The sequence below is a fragment of the Moesziomyces antarcticus genome, assembly GCF_000747765.1.
Source record: "Moesziomyces antarcticus DNA, scaffold: scaffold_v10001, strain JCM 10317, whole genome shotgun sequence".
NCBI lineage: Eukaryota > Fungi > Basidiomycota > Ustilaginomycetes > Ustilaginales > Ustilaginaceae > Moesziomyces > Moesziomyces antarcticus.
In genome coordinates, this window is record NW_014639009.1 from 286433 (window position 1) to 304943 (window position 18511).

General features: G+C 60.6%; 5 protein-coding genes across 5 annotated transcripts; 3 read left to right on the forward strand and 2 right to left on the reverse strand.

The window, feature by feature from the left end:
* Positions 1-423: 423 nt before the first annotated feature.
* On the reverse strand, positions 424-5394 carry PAN0_001d0104 (uncharacterized protein; the record flags this gene model as incomplete). The annotated part of the gene is made up of 1 exon (XM_014803724.1): positions 424-5394. The coding sequence occupies one exon, from the start codon at positions 5392-5394 to the stop codon at positions 424-426; it is 4971 nt and encodes a 1656-aa protein (XP_014659210.1).
* Positions 5395-7516: 2122 nt separating this feature from the next.
* On the forward strand, positions 7517-8386 carry PAN0_001c0105 (uncharacterized protein; the record flags this gene model as incomplete). The annotated part of the gene is made up of 2 exons (XM_014803725.1): positions 7517-8088; positions 8299-8386. 2 exons carry the CDS (start codon positions 7517-7519, stop codon positions 8384-8386), a joined length of 660 nt encoding a protein of 219 aa, XP_014659211.1.
* A 500-nt stretch (positions 8387-8886) lies between these two features.
* Positions 8887-12552, reverse strand: PAN0_001d0106 (pre-mRNA-splicing factor rse1; the record flags this gene model as incomplete). The annotated part of the gene is made up of 1 exon (XM_014803726.1): positions 8887-12552. The coding sequence occupies one exon, from the start codon at positions 12550-12552 to the stop codon at positions 8887-8889; it is 3666 nt and encodes a 1221-aa protein (XP_014659212.1).
* A 1622-nt stretch (positions 12553-14174) lies between these two features.
* PAN0_001c0107 (uncharacterized protein) lies at positions 14175-14747 on the forward strand (the record flags this gene model as incomplete). The annotated part of the gene is made up of 1 exon (XM_014803727.1): positions 14175-14747. One exon carries the CDS (start codon positions 14175-14177, stop codon positions 14745-14747), a length of 573 nt encoding a protein of 190 aa, XP_014659213.1.
* A 2224-nt stretch (positions 14748-16971) lies between these two features.
* Positions 16972-18423, forward strand: PAN0_001c0108 (MFS general substrate transporter; the record flags this gene model as incomplete). Its single annotated transcript, XM_014803728.1, has 1 exon — positions 16972-18423. The coding sequence occupies one exon, from the start codon at positions 16972-16974 to the stop codon at positions 18421-18423; it is 1452 nt and encodes a 483-aa protein (XP_014659214.1).
* Between the last annotated feature and the right edge of the window lie 88 nt (positions 18424-18511).

Consider the following 18511-nt stretch of genomic DNA (forward strand, 5'->3'; position numbering starts at 1 on the left):
CAATGTCGATGCGAGCGAAGGTCGAGGATGGTGTGGTGTTGAGTCTGGGTGTTGGCCGAGCAGGCTTTGTCTGGAGCTGAGCCGGACAGGCGGCGAATCCTTCTCAAGACACACACTTGCCGCCTGCGTGGCACTCTTTTGGCCCTCAACGCAACGCTAATTTCGCGCTCAGCCGCCGCACCACCAAATGAGACCCAACGCTCATGCACACACAGTCACTGTGCATCGGGTCTGTGCGCGCCCACCCCACCGCCTATAAACCCACCTTCCACCTTCCACCTTGCATCGACATCCACACCACATCCACTTTCGGCAACCTCTCACGCACGCCGCGGAATGGACCGATGACAAGTGTTATTACAGGAAACCGTGGTACAAAACGTGACAATGCTGGAAAGAATGTGAGCGGAAAAAGAGTGGTGGTCACTGGTAGAAATGAAGGTCGAACGCCGTCTTCCACGCCACGGCTTGGTCGGGCGAGCCAGCAGCCAGATACAGGATCTCGGAGCGGTCCACCAGACGCAGATTCACGCCGCCCAGGATCTCGACCGGCCGCGTGAGCTTGAGCACCGACCGCAGCAGCACCGGCGCTTGCACATCTCGGCCCTGCGACTGGTCCACGCACAGCACCGCCACGTCGCTGCACAGGATCAGCGCCATGCTCTGGTCCTCGGTGGTCTGCTGCAGATGGTCTGCCGACAGCACCTGCTCCGAGCCGCGGGTCGAGACTGGGCCGCCGTCGGCTGGACGCGCACCGCTCACCGACGCGCTCCGGCTCGAGCGCACAAAGCCCGGGATGCGGCGCACCGTACGCTTGAGCTGCAGAGTACCATCCTTGAGCAGTCGACGATGAGGCTGCACCAGCGGGCCTTCGATCGGTCCGCGGATGCGATACTGCCACGCCAGCAGCCGTCGATCCTGCTCCGACTGGCGCTTGCTCTCATTGACCTTGGACGCGATCTGCGTTACGTGCTCCAGCGCCGTAGCGAGCGCATCGCCGTCCGCGAGTCGCGCCGTGTCGGTGCTCTTGACCAGGTCCTCGAGCAGCAAGCGGTATCGTGGAATGCGCTGCACAGGCAGCAGCAGATAGCTCTCCACGTTGATTTGCGTGTGCCTCGGGTGCGTGCGGCATCGCTTCATGAACGTCCTGATCTTCTTGCGCTGCGAAGGTGTCAGGGCCGAGTCGCTGCCCAGGATGCTCGAGCCCGCGCTTGCGCCGCCCGCTTGCCCGCTGCCGGTGCCGTTGGCAAACATGGCCGCTGCTGCACCCTGCTGTGCCGAAAGCGCTCCAAACGCTTGCAATGCGCTGTATCCGGGCGCCCCGCGCAGCGACAAACCACCGCCGTTGCCGGCCGACGACGGCGCCATCCATGCGCTGATGCGCGCCTGTGCCGAGTCGCAGTTGTTGATGTAGCTCGTGTACATCTTGAAGAACGCTGCGTGCGTCGAGAACACCGCAGCCACCTTCTCGGCAACCGCGGCCGTCTCGTCCGGCGACAGATCGCCTGCTGCCTCCTGATCGTGTGCAAGAATCGGATTGGTCACCGCCAGGAGAGAAGGCAAGAAAACAGTGCGGTGAAACTGCAAGAGCGCCTCGACGTTGCCAAACACGGCGCGGTGCTCCATCGGAGGAATGACCGGAACGCCGCTGTTGCCGTCGGCGGGCGCCATGGCAGGCCGCACATACACGTCGACCAGCTCGCTCAGCCCTTTGACGTACGTACGCTCGGTCGACACGATCTCGGCCATGATGCGGAACCGCCTCACCGAGTCGTCCTTGCTGCATCGGGCCGTGCTCAACCGCGTCGGCTCGCTCGATGCACCTTCCGAGATCGAGCTGGCAGCTGTGCTCGCCACATACTCGCCTCCCGAGTCGCGCGACTTGGTCGACGGGTTGCTCGACTCGGCGCGGTGCATGCTCGCCGTGCGCGACAGGCTCTCTCCGTCTCGCAGGTGCGAGAGCGTGCTCTTGCTAGGCCCGACGTAAGAGGCTGCCTCGGTACGCACTGCCGTCAGGTCGTCGAGGTCGCGCAAGTAGTGCATCAGCGCACGCAGTCGGTTCCGATGTCTCGAGAGGCTCTCCTCGTCCATCTCTTCCTCAGCTGTGCCGGCCGCTGCAGAAGCGAATGCTGGTGCCAGAGGTGATGAAACACCAGCGGCAGCTGATGCGAATGCATGCACCGGCAGGAAACTGCGACGCCTCGCCTTCTTGGCTTCAGCGTCGAGCGAAATGGGCTGCAGCAGAGCCGACGAGGGCGGAGAGACAGGCGAGGAAGGCTTGCTCGGCGCTTCAACCTCGAGCGGCGTCATGGGTGCATGGCCGACGGCGGCGTCATCTGCGACAGCTGCTGCCAGGCTGAGCGAGCTGAGTGCGATCGTCGGCGACAAGGGCTCCGATTGCGATGCGGTCATCTGCTGTGCCGCACTGCTCCTCGAAGCCGAATTGAGCCTCGCTACGCTGCCGGACGACCTGAGTGACTTGCGCATCGCCTTCGGCGAAGAGAAGCGGCTCTCGCTTGGGCTCGTCGTTTCCGCCTCTTGATTTGCTGAGCCCAGCCTGTGGCTCGATGCCTTGCGTCCGATCTTCTTGAGGAATCCGCCCCACTTGCCGGGCGTCTGCGCAGCGCCGCTTGGATCAAGCTCCTCAGAGATGGATTGTCGGCGGTATTGATCCTCGCGCCCAGTCGTCGGAAGCCTGGCGAAACCCTCGACCGGACTGACATATCCGCTGTCGTTGCTTGAAATGTCAGGGTTCGACTTGGGCGAGTCTTGCCCGCCGGGTCGACCGCTGAGCATGGTCTGGAGGTCGTTCGCGCTGCGCAGACGGCTCATGAGCGGACGCTCGGGCACTGCGCCCAAAGGACTCTGGGTGGAACTGCGTTGACGCACGTGCCTGGACCAACCACCGTTGCTGGATGCATGGGGATGCTGTGGAACAGCCTCGCCGGCACTGTCGTTCCGAGCGGTGCCGCCACCGAGCAGGGGCGCCACAATGTCTTGCCAGGGGCCACCAAAACGGTTGCCCTCAACAAAGAGGTTGCTGAGCTTGGACATGCGGTGCAGCCAGCTTGGGAGGAAAACCAGCTCGTTGTTTCGGAGGCTGAGTCGCTGCAGTTCTTGCAGCTGGATCAGGCTCGATGGCAGGTGGTGGAGGCCGATGCGATCGGCAGAGAGCGTCCTCAGAGCGCGGAGGTTGAGAATCCAGTCGGGCAGGTGCTCCACGGCGTTGCCCGAGATGTCGAGCTCCTCGAGCGCGATGCAAGCGCCGATCGCGTCCGGAAGGCGTTCCAGATTGCAGTTGGAGAGGTCGAGCACGAGAAGATTGGTGGTAAGAGGCAGCACGCGCTCGAGGACCTCTGCGAGCCCCTCGGCATCATTGCCGCCGAGCAGGAGATGCGTAGTGTTGGGTCCGGTTTCGGCATCGATCTGCGCCAAGGTGAGATGACGGCCTTGAACGATGGTGGCGCTTCCTTCCTCGGCCGTCTTGACCGCCCTGGACTCGTCACCTTCTGTCTCGGCGCTCTCGTCAAAGTCGTAGAGGCCTTCTTCCCAGCGCATCCTACTGGCGTACGCGCCGACGATGTGGCTGAACTCGGCATTCTGAAGGAAGCTGTTGATGGAAACGTCGGAAGCCCTGCGTGTGCGCGAAGCGGCGGACGTAGTGCGAAGAGAGGGCTCTCTGAATGAACTCGAGGGCGATTCGCGCCCTGACGCCGGATCGAGTGTCTGGTGTGCATCCGCAGCGGATAGGTTCCTAGCCTCGTCGAGTGCAGCAACGCCATCAAAAGCTGCACGCGAGGAGCTTCGACCCATGACGATGGGTGCGAGGGCGGGTGGCGTTCGCTGCGAGCGCTCGCGTACGAGAGAAGGCGAGCCGCGCAAAGAGCTCACGGAAGGCGAGTGGCGCAATGAGCTGGAACGAGGAGGGCTCTGCAGGGCGCTGAGGTCGGCGCCGCCGAGGAATCCACTCGAAGCTGGTGTGAGCACAGGCGTGAAGCGTCCCGAGACGGAAGCGCAAGACGACACGGAGAGCGACGGAGAGTGCCTCGAGGCCCTGGGAGGCGTAGAATGGTGGTAGTTGATGGAGTCTGACGAGCACCTTACGCGCGAGTCGCGACGCAGGGGGATTGAGGGTCCGAGCAAGGAGGACGAAGGCGCGCTGGCGACAGCATCGCCACTCTGTGCGCTCGACCCCGATACCGGCGTGACATCGCTTAGCGCTCTTTGCATGTGAGCACCCACGCTGAGGCCGAGTTCACGCGCGCCTCCGTTGGACTGCATGTTGAGGATCTGATCGAGCTGATTCGACGGCATTCCAGACAAGGGAGCGAGGTCCAAGCGCCTGGTCCAGGAGGGAGCGCGGTGGTGCGAAAAAGGGCCTTGGAATGCTTTCGCCGAAGCTGGAAGCACCGGGGAAGGAGAAACAAGAGCGGCGCTGGACCTTCGGCTAGAGGTGTCATGCTCGACATCCGAGGTTATGCCAAGACCGACCTTGCTCTCGTCCAGCTCGAGTTCCTCGGTGGACTCTGCGGCAGCGTGACTGCGAAGTAGCAATGAAGCTGGCGAAGCATCGGCCTTGAGCATGTGTTGTCTGGATGCAGGGCTGTTGTTGCCACTAGCCAGGCTCGGCTCGGTCCAGATGGAGGTATGGGTGGAGGCGGAATTGCGGAGCGAGTAGTCGGATGAAAAGTAGGTGTGATGCGAGCTGAGTCTCTGGCTGGCAGGCGACGATTGACCGCTGTGGTCGTGGAAGCTGTTTGGGGTGGAGAAGCCGACAGCCTCGGGGAGCGCAGCTGGATCCGCGGCGGCGAAGCGTGGTGGCACGAAATCAGCACTGGATTCGAAGGGAGCGCCACTCTTCCATTGTGCCGGAAGCGATGGACGCGGTGCACGACGATCGGAGCTGGACGTGATGACTGTAGTTGTGCCAGCAAGTTGTGCAGATCTGCGGTTTGGCGATTGCGACATGCTGAGGGCCGGCGAATAGAAAGGCTGCTGCGGGGAGGCTTCTGGATGGCTCGGTGCTTGGCTGACTGATTCTCCTCGCTGGACGTTATCGACGTTAGACGGAAAGGACTGAGCCTCGGGCGATTCTGAATCGAGGTCGAGGAAGGAGGCAGTGTTGCCGGCCGACTTGGAACGGGTAGCCAGAGGAGCGACCGAGTGTTGGATGAGAGGCTTGGACTCGGACGACGCGTGGTCGGTGAAACTGCGTGCGAGCGCGGGTCGTGCGGGAAGGGCCTTGATGGTGTTGGAAGCGTAGTGCGGGAACGCTGATGATGGAGGGCCGGGCTGGATGTCGCTGTGGTCGGTACACGGAGGCGGTGGTGGAAGAGACTTTTCGGCGGGCAACTGGACCGGGTTGGCTTTCGGTGTCACCTGCGAGGCCGACATGGCGATACGCGATGTCAGCGGATGGAGCTCACTGGTCTGCTTTGCCTGAGAAGACAGACGGACGGCGAAACGTCGAGCTCGCCAGGGGAAGGGCTGCCGATCTGGCGGGTCGCGACCTGTGCGGAAGGGCCGAGCGCAGCAGCCAGGGGTCAGATCGAATGGCACAGATCGAGCTTAGTCGGAAAGCGTGCCTTGATCCGACGGGTCTGCGCGTATGCTTTGGGCGTGCTGCGACTTGAGGAGTGTCAAGGAGAGTGCCGAAATGAAGTCCTGGCCGTTTCCGAGAGGCTGTGCGTCAGGTCGGATGGAGCGGAACCAGCTTTCCTGTGGGCTTTGCGCAGCTCTGCTTTCGGCTTCTCGAAGAGGCTGCAGAGAGGAAGCTGCAAGCGCGGCGTCTTGCTTCGCTGTGGGCCTGGGATGCCGAGATGATTCTGCCTCGGAATCGGACCGAAAGTTTCAGGCAGAGTGTGATAAAGTTTAGCTTTCCGCCTGCTGCATGCTGCCTCTGCAGGGCGAAGGCGAAAGGGTCTCCGAGAGAGCTGAGCAAATGGAAGCGACGACGCAGCGCGATCGAGATGCTCAGGGGCGCGGTTGTCAGCTTGGCGCGGGGAGAAGCCGTGCGGTGGTGATGAAGTGGGGCACGATGAGCGTAATGAGCGAGGGTGGCGGTGTATGGTTGTCGGCGCGGAGACGACGCTGAGATCGCGAACGTGAGAGCCAGGCTGGGAACTTTAATGTGGGTTCGCCGCGAGAGTGATGGTCGGAGGGGCTGGTGATGCGACGCAATGGAGGCGTGTGCTCAAAGTTTTGGCGGCGTGGGTCGGGTCCACCTCGGGTGCATCAGAGATTGGCTCTAGGCTGGAATGAGATGAGAGTCCGAGCGGTGCAGCAGGAGAGAGGCAGAGAAGTGCGGTTCGTCAAGTCGTTCGTGATTCGCAAGAGGCAGGTGATGATGATGATGATGATGGAAAGAGTGCGAGCGAGGAAAAGCACCCCGAATCTCTGCACACTATGCGGGATTGGATTGATGGTGACGGAACGGAGGATTGGTGGTTCTACCGACGACGGCTCTGCAAGCGTCTGCGGACCATGCCTTGGACTCTTGCGTGCTGCGTCCTCGTTCGTTCACAAGACCCGCGCCGGGATGACAAAGGGCCAGGCAGCAGCGTGGTTCCGAACCAGAGCAACGCGCCCGAGGAAGAAAGGCTCACTAAGCTACTTGTTGCTGAACTGTCACTTTGGCGCTCGCTGGCGGGCGCATTCGTGCAGCTGCACAGTTGTGCATCTGCGCAAGAGCTGCAGCCGACACCTTCACAGCCATGCACCCATCCTGCAGCTGGGCCGCAGCAAAGCAGCGCAGGGGTGCAGCAACAAAAGGAACAAAAAAAAAAAAAAAAAAAAGCCGGACTGTATTTTTCTTCTGGCTTTCACCGCCTTGTTTTTTTTTCGGCGTTTCTTTTTTGGCAGGTGGAGCAGCCGAGGCTGAATGGTTGTAGCGTGGCACCCGAGCACTTGCAAGCGGCGCTCATGGCTCGCTAGCGAGAAGAACCCCAAAAAACACAACGCGCCTCTGAAACCTCACCCTTTCTTGGTTTCGCCTTGCCTTGCCCTGCGCAGCTTCGAGCGATTTTGGGTGTGCCTGCAGTCTGCACAGCTGCGTGCATAGACGGCTGTGGACGTGGCATCGCCCCGACTTTGGTTGGCGTTCCCACTTTCCGGAGTCGGTTCATCCTTTTGTCGAGTTCGTTGCATCTTGCCAACGGCCAAATGCTACGACGACCAACGACGATGATGATGATGCATTAATTGAGCGGACGAGGAAACTTTTTTTAAGTTGCGACGCGCGCCCCTTGCCAGTCCATGGACGGCCTAGCGTGGGCTGAAGACGCTTGCAACTCCGATCCTAGAAGCAGCCTTTGCTGGGCTTGTCGACGGCTCGAGCGGGGCAAGACAAGGAGCGAAGCAGCGCTGCTACCAGTGCCAGCAGACGGCGGCATTTGCGAACGGTCCGCGTGGAAGACTGCCAACTGCAGCGATCTGAGCCATCTGAGACACACACCGAAACCGCCGCAGAATCCTCGCTCTCTCTCTGCTAGTCGAGACGCGTCCCAAGCCAAGATCAATGGCCCGTCCGGTGCCCTCCGAAAACACCGACGAGGGGCCCAAGCTCGACTGGAACCGAGATCCACTCTTCCCATGCGCTTTGCTTTGCTTTGCCGCATACTGCAACCTCGCTCTCCGGATCCTCGCGATGTCGAGATGTCGTGTCTTGATATCGCAGATGGCGCCATGCTCGGCGGTCGTGGAGCGCATTCGTTGCCTCTGGCTGCAGCACCCGCCGGGATGGCTCGAGCGCCGCACCGAACGCGTGGCTACCGTTGCGACGCACAAAGTTGTTGTCCGCATTGACAGACTCGATCGAGCGTCACGTTCTTTGGCTGGCTTCCGTGCAGCGAGCGTGATTGCCATGGCGACGCCTTTCCCTCCCCATCCGACCCCGGCTCTTTCGACGAGTCGAGATGGTTGCAACTGTTCTGCGATCCTTGCATCCATGCGTCCCGAGATCCCCAATCGTAGTCGCATGCACCTGCGCTCCGAATCGCTGCTGCACACGGCGGCTATGTGGGGACGCAGCTTCGACGGCCCACGCGAGCTGCACCTTCCTGCTTGCTCCCAAGCATCGAGACTCGAAAGGTGAGCCACGACGGGTGGCGTCTGTCCGCGGCTCGAGTGTGCAATCCAGGGTCCCCACGAGTTCTCACAGACTTCGGCTCGCGCGGATCTCTACCATCGCGCGCGCTCGCTTGGCCGCAGCTCTCAGCAGCAGTTCCGGTGCAAACAGATCGCGCCGTCGATCCTGACTCGCTTGTCTTGCGGCCTTTCCGCTATTTTTATTTTCAACAGGCGCCCTCCGACGGCACCTTCACTCTCGCCTCAACTCGCTGCCTCTGGCTCTGATCAGCATCGACGCTCGGCTCGCCACTTCGCTTAGCATTTTCATTTCTCGCTCCCTCGCCAGCGTCGCCAAGACCCGGAAGCCTGATCTTCCGCCGTGCGTCGTTGCGCTTGGGAGCCTTTGCCCAGAGTATCCGACCCCGAGAGCTAGAACATCGCAGCCGGAGCCAAATCGGGAAGGTGTGGCAAACGCACGATGGCGCAGGCTGAGAAACTCAGAAGCTCTACGCGCAGCAACCAAGGCGAAGGCGTAAGCGCGCTCTGCGGGCGTAAGTTTTCTGGTTCAAGCACGGATCTACGCGAGCCCAAATTCCGATTCCCCCGATTTGCAGTCGCCTCACCAAGGCCTGATTTGGCAGGTCGCTGCTCACCGCTCCAGCCGACGACACCGCCACTGCCCGCCCTTGCGGAAGACTAGTGACACGACTCAACAGCTCAGACTGTCACTACACTGCTGGAGGCACAGTCACGCTTTCATTCGGCTGTCTCGCACGGGTACGGTGAAGCAGTGAGGTGCGAATACTGCCAACCACACGCTCAGAAGCCAGTGGCACCTTCTCTGAGCTGGGCGAGCTTCTTGTTGACCTCGCTGGGTTTGCGATCGAGCTCCTGAGCCACGGCGCTCTGCTTGGCGGGTGGAAGCAGGCCGAACGACTCGCACAGGTCGCCGTCAATGACGTGCTTGACGGGCGCATAGCTGCTCCTGTACGCCAGATGGTCTCTGCCGACCAGGCTGTCGCTTTGCTGGCGCAGCTGCATCTCGAGCGTCGTCATGGTGTCGACATCTTCCTTGCTGACAAACGGCACAAGCGCACCAATCGTACCGCTGATGCCCGTGTAGAGCAGCACCTCTCGGCCTCCGGGTACCATGACGGCGCGCGAAAGCGACGTGATGATGTCGCCCACAAAGTAGTGCGCCAGCAGCGTCGCCTTGTGCGCGGCGCCCATCAGCAGCGGCTTCTCGTGCATTGTGGTCATGCCCGTCACGTCCTCGTCGACACTGCGGCTGGTGTCGGTGTCGATGCGCACGACATACACGTTGCCAAACTTGTCCGCCGCCGCCACCGTGTCGTAGTCGAGCATCGTGCACCGCGTCACGTACCGCGGCATAATGTCGTCGGCAAACGTCACCAGCCGATTCTCGAGCGGCTTGTACGACGCAAAGATCACGCTCTCCTGCATGTCGCCCACCACGATGCGCGAGCCTTGCGCATCCAACGCCACGATCGCCGTTGGGAACGAATGGTTCTCGCACTTGCGCAGCAGCTTCTTCTTGCCCAGCTCGTAGATGCGCAGCGCCTTGCCCACGCCCGCCAACAGACGGCCCTGGAACGCGCGCAGCACCAGCGGCACATCGTCCACCTCGGTCTTGTGCACCACCTCCAGCTCCCGACCGCCGTTGCCGAGACGGTATGTTGTGAGATACGCCTTCTTGAAGGAGCGCGGCGACATGACCACCTCGACCGCCGAGCCGACGACGACAAACAGCTCCTTGTCCGCACTCGCAAACGGCACCGCAGCAATGCTGAATGCCGCCTCGTTGTCGTCCAGCTCGATCCTGTATGTCGTCTGTGCATTGACGCCGTCGACGACGCGCACGCAGCTCGCCCAGTTGCCCGCCTCGGCGCGGATCGAGCCAAACTCGGCCGGGTCCAGATCGAGCACGCCTCGCTGGTGCGGCTTTAGCTCCTTCTCAAGCGCCTCGACGCGTCTCCTCTGCGCGCCGGGCGACAGCGTTCGGTGATCCGCCTCTACGACGTAGAACAACCCCTGGCCGTCGGGATGGCTTGCCATGCGCCGCGGCGTGTACGACAGCGCGACCGAGTCCTGCTTGAGCTTGCTCGCGAGCGATGCGATCGTGAAAATGCGCAGCGTGCTGCCCACGATGCCGATGAGGCCGTCGGGACACAGTTCGGCGCTAAACGACCATGCGTGGTCGAGTGCATCAAAGATGAGCGGCGTGAACTGGACGCGCGATTGGTAGGTGAACGAAAGCCACGTGCGCGTGCTGAGAGCCATGACGGCCGTTTGACCGTGCACCCTGGTGCGCACGAGACGCACGGCCTTGCTGCCCAGGAAGCGCGTGCGCGTGTCCGTCAGCTGGCCCGTGACGCCGTCGAGCACGGTGCGCAGCAGCACGCCGTTCTGCAGGCCGATGTTGACAAACGTCGTGGCGTGGTGGCGGTCGACGGTGCTGTCGTGCATTTCGGCCATGCAGATGCTCGACGCAGGCGCGGTGAGTGCCTGGATCGATATGGATGCCAGCGTCGAGCTTGGCTCGAGCGAAATGATGCGTACGGTCGAGTCGCCACAGCCCACCGCGAGGTACGCCGTGCGCTGTCGACCCTCGGGACATTCGGGCATGCTCATCGTCAGCACGGGCGCTCCCATCGCCTTGCGCTCCTGGTACTCGTTCAACTGACCGTCCATGTCGAGCTCAAAGTACACCAGCTCGTTGCTGCTGAGTGCCACCACCACCTGGCGCTCGTTGGTGCACGTCGCCACGATCGTCGTCTGTCGGCCGTTGGGCAGGCTCGGCGTAACCCACTCGTTGATCTGCTTGTCCACCAGGATGTGTCGGATGCCGTGCGGATGCACCTGCAGCAACGCATCCTCGCCGAGCTGCTGCACCGCCAGCGTCGCCGACGACGTGAGCAGGCCGCTATCCGACACCTCCTCGATCGTCTCGCCGATGCTCAGCACCAACGTGCCGTTGACAAAGCTCAGGATGATGTAGCTGTCGTACTCGTCGCGGCGCGTGATCTTGGTGGTCCACACCGCACTGGGTACACCGGGCAGATCCGAGCTCACTGCCTCGAGCGCCTCGAGTCCGTGCCGCAGCATCTTGAAGCTGCTGCGCGCACCGCGGCCACACGCCGCAAAGATCTGCGGCGAGTCCGAGGCGAGCGGGTTGAGCGGCAGGGCGTCCAGGATGGGGTCGAGGCTCGGCACCTCGTCCACCTGCACCAGATTGTCCAGCGGACGCGGTGTGAACGTCGGCAGCTGCGGCCGCCTCCGCCCCGCGCCGTAGTCGTCGTAGTCCGTCGAGATGTACTCGGGCAGCTCGTCGTCGTCGCCCAGTTTCTGGAACGAGTACAGCAGTTGCGGCCCGAACTCGGACGCAACAAACAGGAATCCGGATCGCAGGATGCACAGCCCCGAGGCGACGGGCACCGTGTCAAAGTACTTGATCCTGAGTGCGCGGATCTCGTCGTCCTGGTGGTCCATGGTGATCTTGAACAGATCGCCGTCCTCGGTCTGCACCAGGAAGAAGAAGGCGTTCTTCATCTTGTGCAGCACGCTCGCGACGATCAGCGTTCCCCGCCTCTCGTTGGGGCGCTCGATGGGGTTGAGGCGCTTCGGAATGGGCACGCGGTGTTCCGGCTGGTCCTGGTGCTTGTAGGTGATGTAGTCCTCGCTGCAGACCAAGACTCCGCTGGGTCCGTCCCACTTTTCCTGGTTCTGGTTGTAGCCGCCCGGCACCTGGATGAGCAGATTCGAGCGCGGGTCCACCGGCTCTGCCCACCTGCGCACCACATGGTTGAGCCCCAAATCCAGCTCGTAGTACGTCAGGGTCTTTTCGGCTTCTTCGAACGCTCGTCCTGATGCGTCTCTATCTGACTCCGAATAGTCGACCTCGAGACAGGCAAAGAGCGGGTTCTCGAATCCCACATCCACGCCGACGATGTGGTGAATGATGCCATTGGGACGGTGGGCCTCCAGCGGGCTCGAGATGGTGAGGTTGGCCTCGGCGTCGCGATTGAGGATGTAGACGAGCTTGGCCTTTTCCATGGCGCCGATCATGGTCGCACGTCCCTTTGGGTCGGTGGCGAGATACTGGCCCGGTACGATGCGGCGCGAACCTGAGCGCCCAAACGTCTCCTGGTGTACCTTGTCGAACGAGTTGCTGGTGGACTGGTATTCGAGGATCACAATACGGCCTGAATCGGAGCCGACGATGAGATAGTCCTTGGATCCACCGGTCAGCCTGAAGGCGGCGAGGCTGCGGATCACACCGAACGCATCCGAGGAGACGATGATCTCCACTTTGCCCGTCTGCGTGTCTGGTCGGAGAAGTTCGAGACGACTGCCTTTTGCGACTACGATCTCTTGCTGCCTTGTTCCGGAGAACTGCCCTACTGCTGTCGCATGGACGCTGCCGGACGGCTGCAGCGTCAGGTTGTAGAGGTGCATGCCATCCATAGTCGATTCTGAAAGTTTGTCCCGCTGCTAATAAGGTGTGTGACGCCGAGGGCTTCTGGATGAGGAGCACAAGTCGTACGTGGTTCGGAGAAGCGAGATGTAGCAAGCCACGATCGCTGTGGCGAGTTCTGTCGGGTCGAACGAAGGGCTGTAGATTGCGACGGGTGCGTGGAGGTGACGCTCGCCGCCCGAATCTGGTCTTTGGGGGGTACCGATGCTACGAGACACAGCAGCGGTGGCGATCAAAAGCACGCTCGGACCAGGCGACGCTCTCAGCTAGGGACGGTGAAAGGGAATAAGCGCTTGCTGCGCCGGGACGATGATGGTCATCCGGCTGGCAAGGGTCGAATCCGTGACGAGTCTTCCATGCATCGAAAAATACTCGGGATCCGGGAGCCCGAAAATTGACAGAACTGTCAATCTCAAAGATCACACATTCTTTTGTCGAAAAGATTCGAGGGAGGGCATGCATCGGTATCGGGCGACGGCGGCCGCAGAGGCTCCAACCTGCCTTTCCTGGATCTTGGATTTTTTTTTGGGTGGGAGCCAGCGTCCCGGCAGAGGCGCGAGCGAAGTGCGTGTGTTGACGTGCTAAGCGAGCCGCAAGCTGCAGAAGTTGACGTTCGAGCCCCTAAAGAGCTAGAGTTTGCGGAGTTTGGACCCCTCTCATCTCTGCTCGCCTCGCATGCTGCGGACCATCTGCGTTCCCAGCACCTCCTATTTGAGGACACGGAGAAGCCGACCTGAAGCCTTGGCAAGGTCTGAGCCTTTCCATTGTGGGCCAAAGTCACGCCAGAAAGAATGCGCGCTGCAAGTACTCTGTGGGCAGTGCAGGGGCTTCTCCTCGTGCCGAATCTCGATGAATTGAAGCACGATTGCCGTGCACGATGGGAGAGCAGCTGTCTTGGCGGCTTGAATAGTATGGACATACGGTAGCAAGAGCTACTTAACTGCCTGTTGAAGAGGAGCGCAGCGCACATGAAACAAACACGGCGGAAGGCTCTGTCTCGGTCTTCAGCCCGGATGCTCCTAGGGCAGCCTCGTCAACGGTCCTGTCTTCGAAGACTTGCATGGCATGTGCCTGGATGGGAGCAGAGGAACGACCACATGAGCGCAGAGAGGGGGCGATGACGGCTGAGATGCTCTTCAAGCGGATGTGGGCTCCAGCGCCGCTTGCATGCATCCCGCGACATTTTGGCCCCTGTCCATCTGTGCCCTGCAGCTCACGCTCTGCTGCCTCATTTTTCCATGCACGGCTTCCCCTCATCTTTCCTCCCGCTCTGACTTTTTTTGCTCTTTCTCATCCCCCACCGAGCTTTCCTTCCGCCTGCCACATCCCTTCTCGCTTCCTTCCCTACCCCGCTCAGACGCCAGCGCCTTGGCTCCCATCCTCAGTCCCGGTCCAGCATCGTCCTTCAAGTTCCTTCCCTTGACGCGATCAGCTTCACGACCACCACAACGCATCACCACCTCGAGCGAAACGACCCGGCACGACGAATCACGAAGCCATCGTTGACCGCAACCTAGGATCAGCGTCGAGCAAACAGTCGACTCTCCGAGACTCGCTCCTACATCCAATCGGCATCTCGTAGACCGCCAGACGTCCGTGTCGACACGCAAGCATGTGGTGTGACAACTGCCTCCTGCTCTTCCCATTGCGCAGCGGCGCGATGGTGTGGAACGTCTTCATTGCTGCGTACAACCTGGCCGGCTCCATCCTGCTGTTCCAAAAGGGGCAGTTCCTCTTCTTCAACTATCCCGAGTACCAGATCTACGGCGGTATCGGCATGGCGGTCATGGCGATCTGCATCCTCACCACGGTGGGCATGGCGAACAACTCGTACATGTTTATGCGACTCTGCTTCTTCGTATGGCCGCTCATCCTCATCGTCGTTGCGGTGCGCGCGGGGTTCATGATGTTCCAGCTCGACCGCCAGCAGACCAAGATCGTATGGGAGTGCAACAACGGTGGTCAGCTGTGGGGCACGCAAGGCGAGAATACGGGGTCGACCGATACCATGCCTTCGGGACTTTGCTCGGCAGGATTCCACAGTCTGTATATCGCCTTTGTCTTTTCGCTGTTGATCGACTTTGGCCTGCAGGTGTACGCCTACTTTATGTGCTGGCGCTTCAAGAAGAGGATCGAACACTACTACGCCCTGGCTACCAAGGAGAACAACATCTACAACTTTTAGGCGTGCACGCTCGTCGCTTTGTAGAAGCCTGGGCTGGCCGCTCACCGCCATGACAAAAGCAGGCCACCAGGCAGCCTCGGTCAGTAGTTGCAATGTTTGCAGCCAGATATCCCTGCTGTTTCGGTACACGAAGGATCAACCTGTATCCGATGCCCAGGCTCTCGCTCGCATTGCATCGACCACTTTCCCCCCGTCGACCTCGATCGAGGGGCATTCATCACATCACGGACACTTTAACGGCTTCTCTTTCATTCCGATCTTCCCCTTGGCCGCACCAGCCGGGAACATCCTTCCTTTTCCTCGAACACTTTTTTCTCCAATGTTGTAACGATACCAAGCTTGACGAATTCGAATGACCACGCATATCCCCCTCGGCCATGACACCGTTGCGACCCCGCATAAGCAGGCGTGAGTCTTGGCAGTGAGCAAGGTCTAGGATCGCACGAGCCTATTGCCACTCTCAGTGCCACCTGCAGCATGGATGGAGTCGTGGTGGCGGTTCTTGCACGGAACTCCTGCACGGGGTGCTGCCCGATGGTGCGATCGCCTCCCGATTGGAGCATCCCGATCTTGACGCTCTTGCCGCCGAGCCGACTCTTCGGAGATTTGAGCGACTCTTTCCGCGTGGCCTGCTTATCAATCAGCGTGGTGGCGACTGCGTTCCGCTTTTGCGGGGTATGGCACGTCGGATCAAGGCGGCAGCGTCGGATATAGCCGCCTTTGCTCACGGAGTAAGGGCGGGGGGCCAGGTCGTATGACACGTCGGGATTGGCTGTCAGCGCGGCGGCGCGGCGGAGTGGCAAAGGTCGGAGATGCGACACCTGGACTCACCATTGCGCCTAAATCCGACACGTGCAACACGGGTGGCGGTCCTTGGTCGCCGAGAAGCCCGCGCGCAGCCATGAGCCTACCACAACCATTCCTTTGCGACTTTCTCACTCTGATGGCAACTTGAAGCGATGGTGAACAATGTCGTATCAACGCTGGCGTTTCATGGGGCATGGCGAGGGAGTGGTTGAGGCGGGTAGGGGGCGAGAAGAAAAGCGGCTCGGCGGAGCTCGGCGTGCTGGCCGGTCAACCTTGTTGGGCTTGCGGATCTACGGCAGCCCGCGGACGCACGGGAAGACGGCCGGCGTGGGAGAGAGTGTGGGAGAGGCCAATCCGAACGCCGACTTTGCCAGTGTTTGACAAGCGAGCGCCCGTTCTTGCTCGAGCCTGAGCGTGAGCGTGGGGGGGCTGCCAAACAACCGTCACACGAGTCACGAGCACCCAAAAAAGAATTCGGAATTAAACTCTGTCAGTCGCACGCTTACACTTGTTCGACAGGTTTGCAGGGTGGCAACAAAGATGCGACCGCCGAACAAACGGCCGAGATACGAAAGACTCGAATCGTCGAATCGTCGAATCGGTTCGATAGCGATAGTGTGATAAGGCTGCCAACAGTGCATATCGGTGCTGCCAATCGACTTCATGGATCAAGCACAAGATGAAGCGTGGGAAGCCGAAGAGGGGGGCGTCCTTTTTCACTGCGGGAAGCTTTCGTGTGTGTGGGTTGTACCGCCGCTGGAATGAACGAGGTGAATTCTTAAAATTGCCCCGCAGCCAAAGGGTAGCGGGTAGGACAGAGACAGCGCCCGGCGGAGAGTGGAACAAAGAGACCCTTTTTTGCGCTCAACTGGGCCGCATGTCAGTTGCACATCCATCTGGAAAGAGCTTTTGCCGAAAAGCGTGCACAAATCGCCCGCAGAGCAGGACCACATGCCCACTCTGCTCGTGCTCGAGATCGCAAGCTATCAGCATCGGTGTGGCAAAGGTGTGTGTGCTACCCCGCATTTTTCCTGCGAGATACCCTGCGGTGGGCCTATCTCCTATCACCCTGCTGTGCAAGCGGCTTGCTTGATCTCCGCCATCTTCCCCTGTACGACCAGCACACCCTGCCGCTGCTGCACCGTCCGGCCAAGGTGCATGGCTCAATCAGGAACGCTTCACTGCAAACCGCTGTCACACCGCCGCCGTCTCGTTTGGCCACATCTCGCGATAGCCGCCTCGGCACCCAAGCCTGAGCTTGTCCAGCAACGCTTCATTGGCCAAGCCTTGCTCCTTGGTTGCCCATATAACCTTGCCCCTCCCTCCCGTCCTCTCTCCACTTTCCTCACCTTTCAACAACGACCCTCTTCCATCCCAACGCCCTCTCCTCTCCTGCCGGGGGATCACCATCTAGACCATGGGCAAGCTCCACCAGGTGCGCGTGTTCTTTCTCGGCGAGGCGCCGTCCACGGCGCTCGAGCGCCGCCTCGTGCGCAAGATCGACCTGGTCGTCATGACGTTCTGCACGCTCCTCTTCCTGTCCAACTACCTCAACCGCGCCAACTTCAACAATGCCTACCTCACCGGCATGAAGGAGGACCTCAACTTCCGCGGCAAGCAGTTCAACCAGGTCAACTCCATGTTCACCGCCGGCTACATTGTCGGGCTCTGGCCGAACAATCTGATCCTTCAGGTGGTGCCGCCTCGAATTTGGTTGCCGTTTTGCGGTGCGATGTGGGGAATCCTTTCGGCGTGTCTGGCTGCATGCAAGACGCCGCAGCAGGTCATGGCGATCAGGTTCCTCCAGGCGCTGTTTGAATCGAGCACGTTTACGGGATGCCACTGGATCTTGGGATCGTGGTACAAGGAGGCAGAGTTGGGTAAGAGGAGCGGGATTTTCTCGACGTTCGCGCAGATGGGCAGTTTGTGGTCCGGAGTGATGCAGGGTCGGATCTCGCAGACGATGAACGGCCATTTGGGACTCAAGAGCTACCAGTGGCTGTTTATCATTGACTTTTGCATCGCCATCCCCATCGCCGTGTTTGGATTCGCACTCTTCCCGGATACCCCGCGCAAGACCAAGGCCTGGTTCCTTACCGAGGAAGAACGACAGTGCGCAGTCGAGAGGCTTCCTGCGCATCAGCCGACGAAGATGTCCTGGGATTTGGTCAAGCGAGTGTTTGGACGCTGGCACATCTACATGTTCGGGCTCCTCTTCGGCTTCGGTAGCATGCTCGAGAGCGCGGGCATCAACAGCGTCATGGGATTCTGGTTCAAGTCGATGAAATTCTCCAAGGCCCAGATCAACTACTACCCGCTCTCGCTCATCAGCATTGCCATCGTCACCACCATCATCGCAGCCTACACCACCGACTACCTGCGCAGCCGATGGTGGGTCAACCTGCTCATGGCACTCATCATCACCATGTCCTCCGCAATGCTCCTGGCGTGGGACATCCCCTACGGCGCCAAGTTCTTTGCGTTTGCCATTCAGGGGACGGGCTACATGGGACAGGCCACCAACTTCGCCTGGGCCAATATCGTGTGTGCTGCCGACGAACAGGAGCGCGCCATGGTGCTGGCGGGCATGAATGTGTTCAGTAACGTCGTCAACTCGTGGTGGAACATTGTGCTTTGGCCTGCAACCGATGCGCCAAGATACCGCAATGGCTGGATTAGCATGTTCCCCCTCGCCGCCTTCGTCGTCGTCGTCTCGCTTGCGATTGTCGCCCTCGAAAGAAGGGATAGGAGAAACGCCGACGGCCCCTATGCCAAAGACGAGGCTCAACACAACACGCATACGCTTCACCAAGCAGGCTCCGAATCCGACTCGGCCTCGATTAAAGACAAACCCACCGCCTCGCTCTAGCTTTTCCCCCATGCTTCTGTCACCCTTTCCACTTTTGTAATGGCAACCTCTGACTCGTTGTAAGAAAAAGACTGCAATGCTGAGCGTG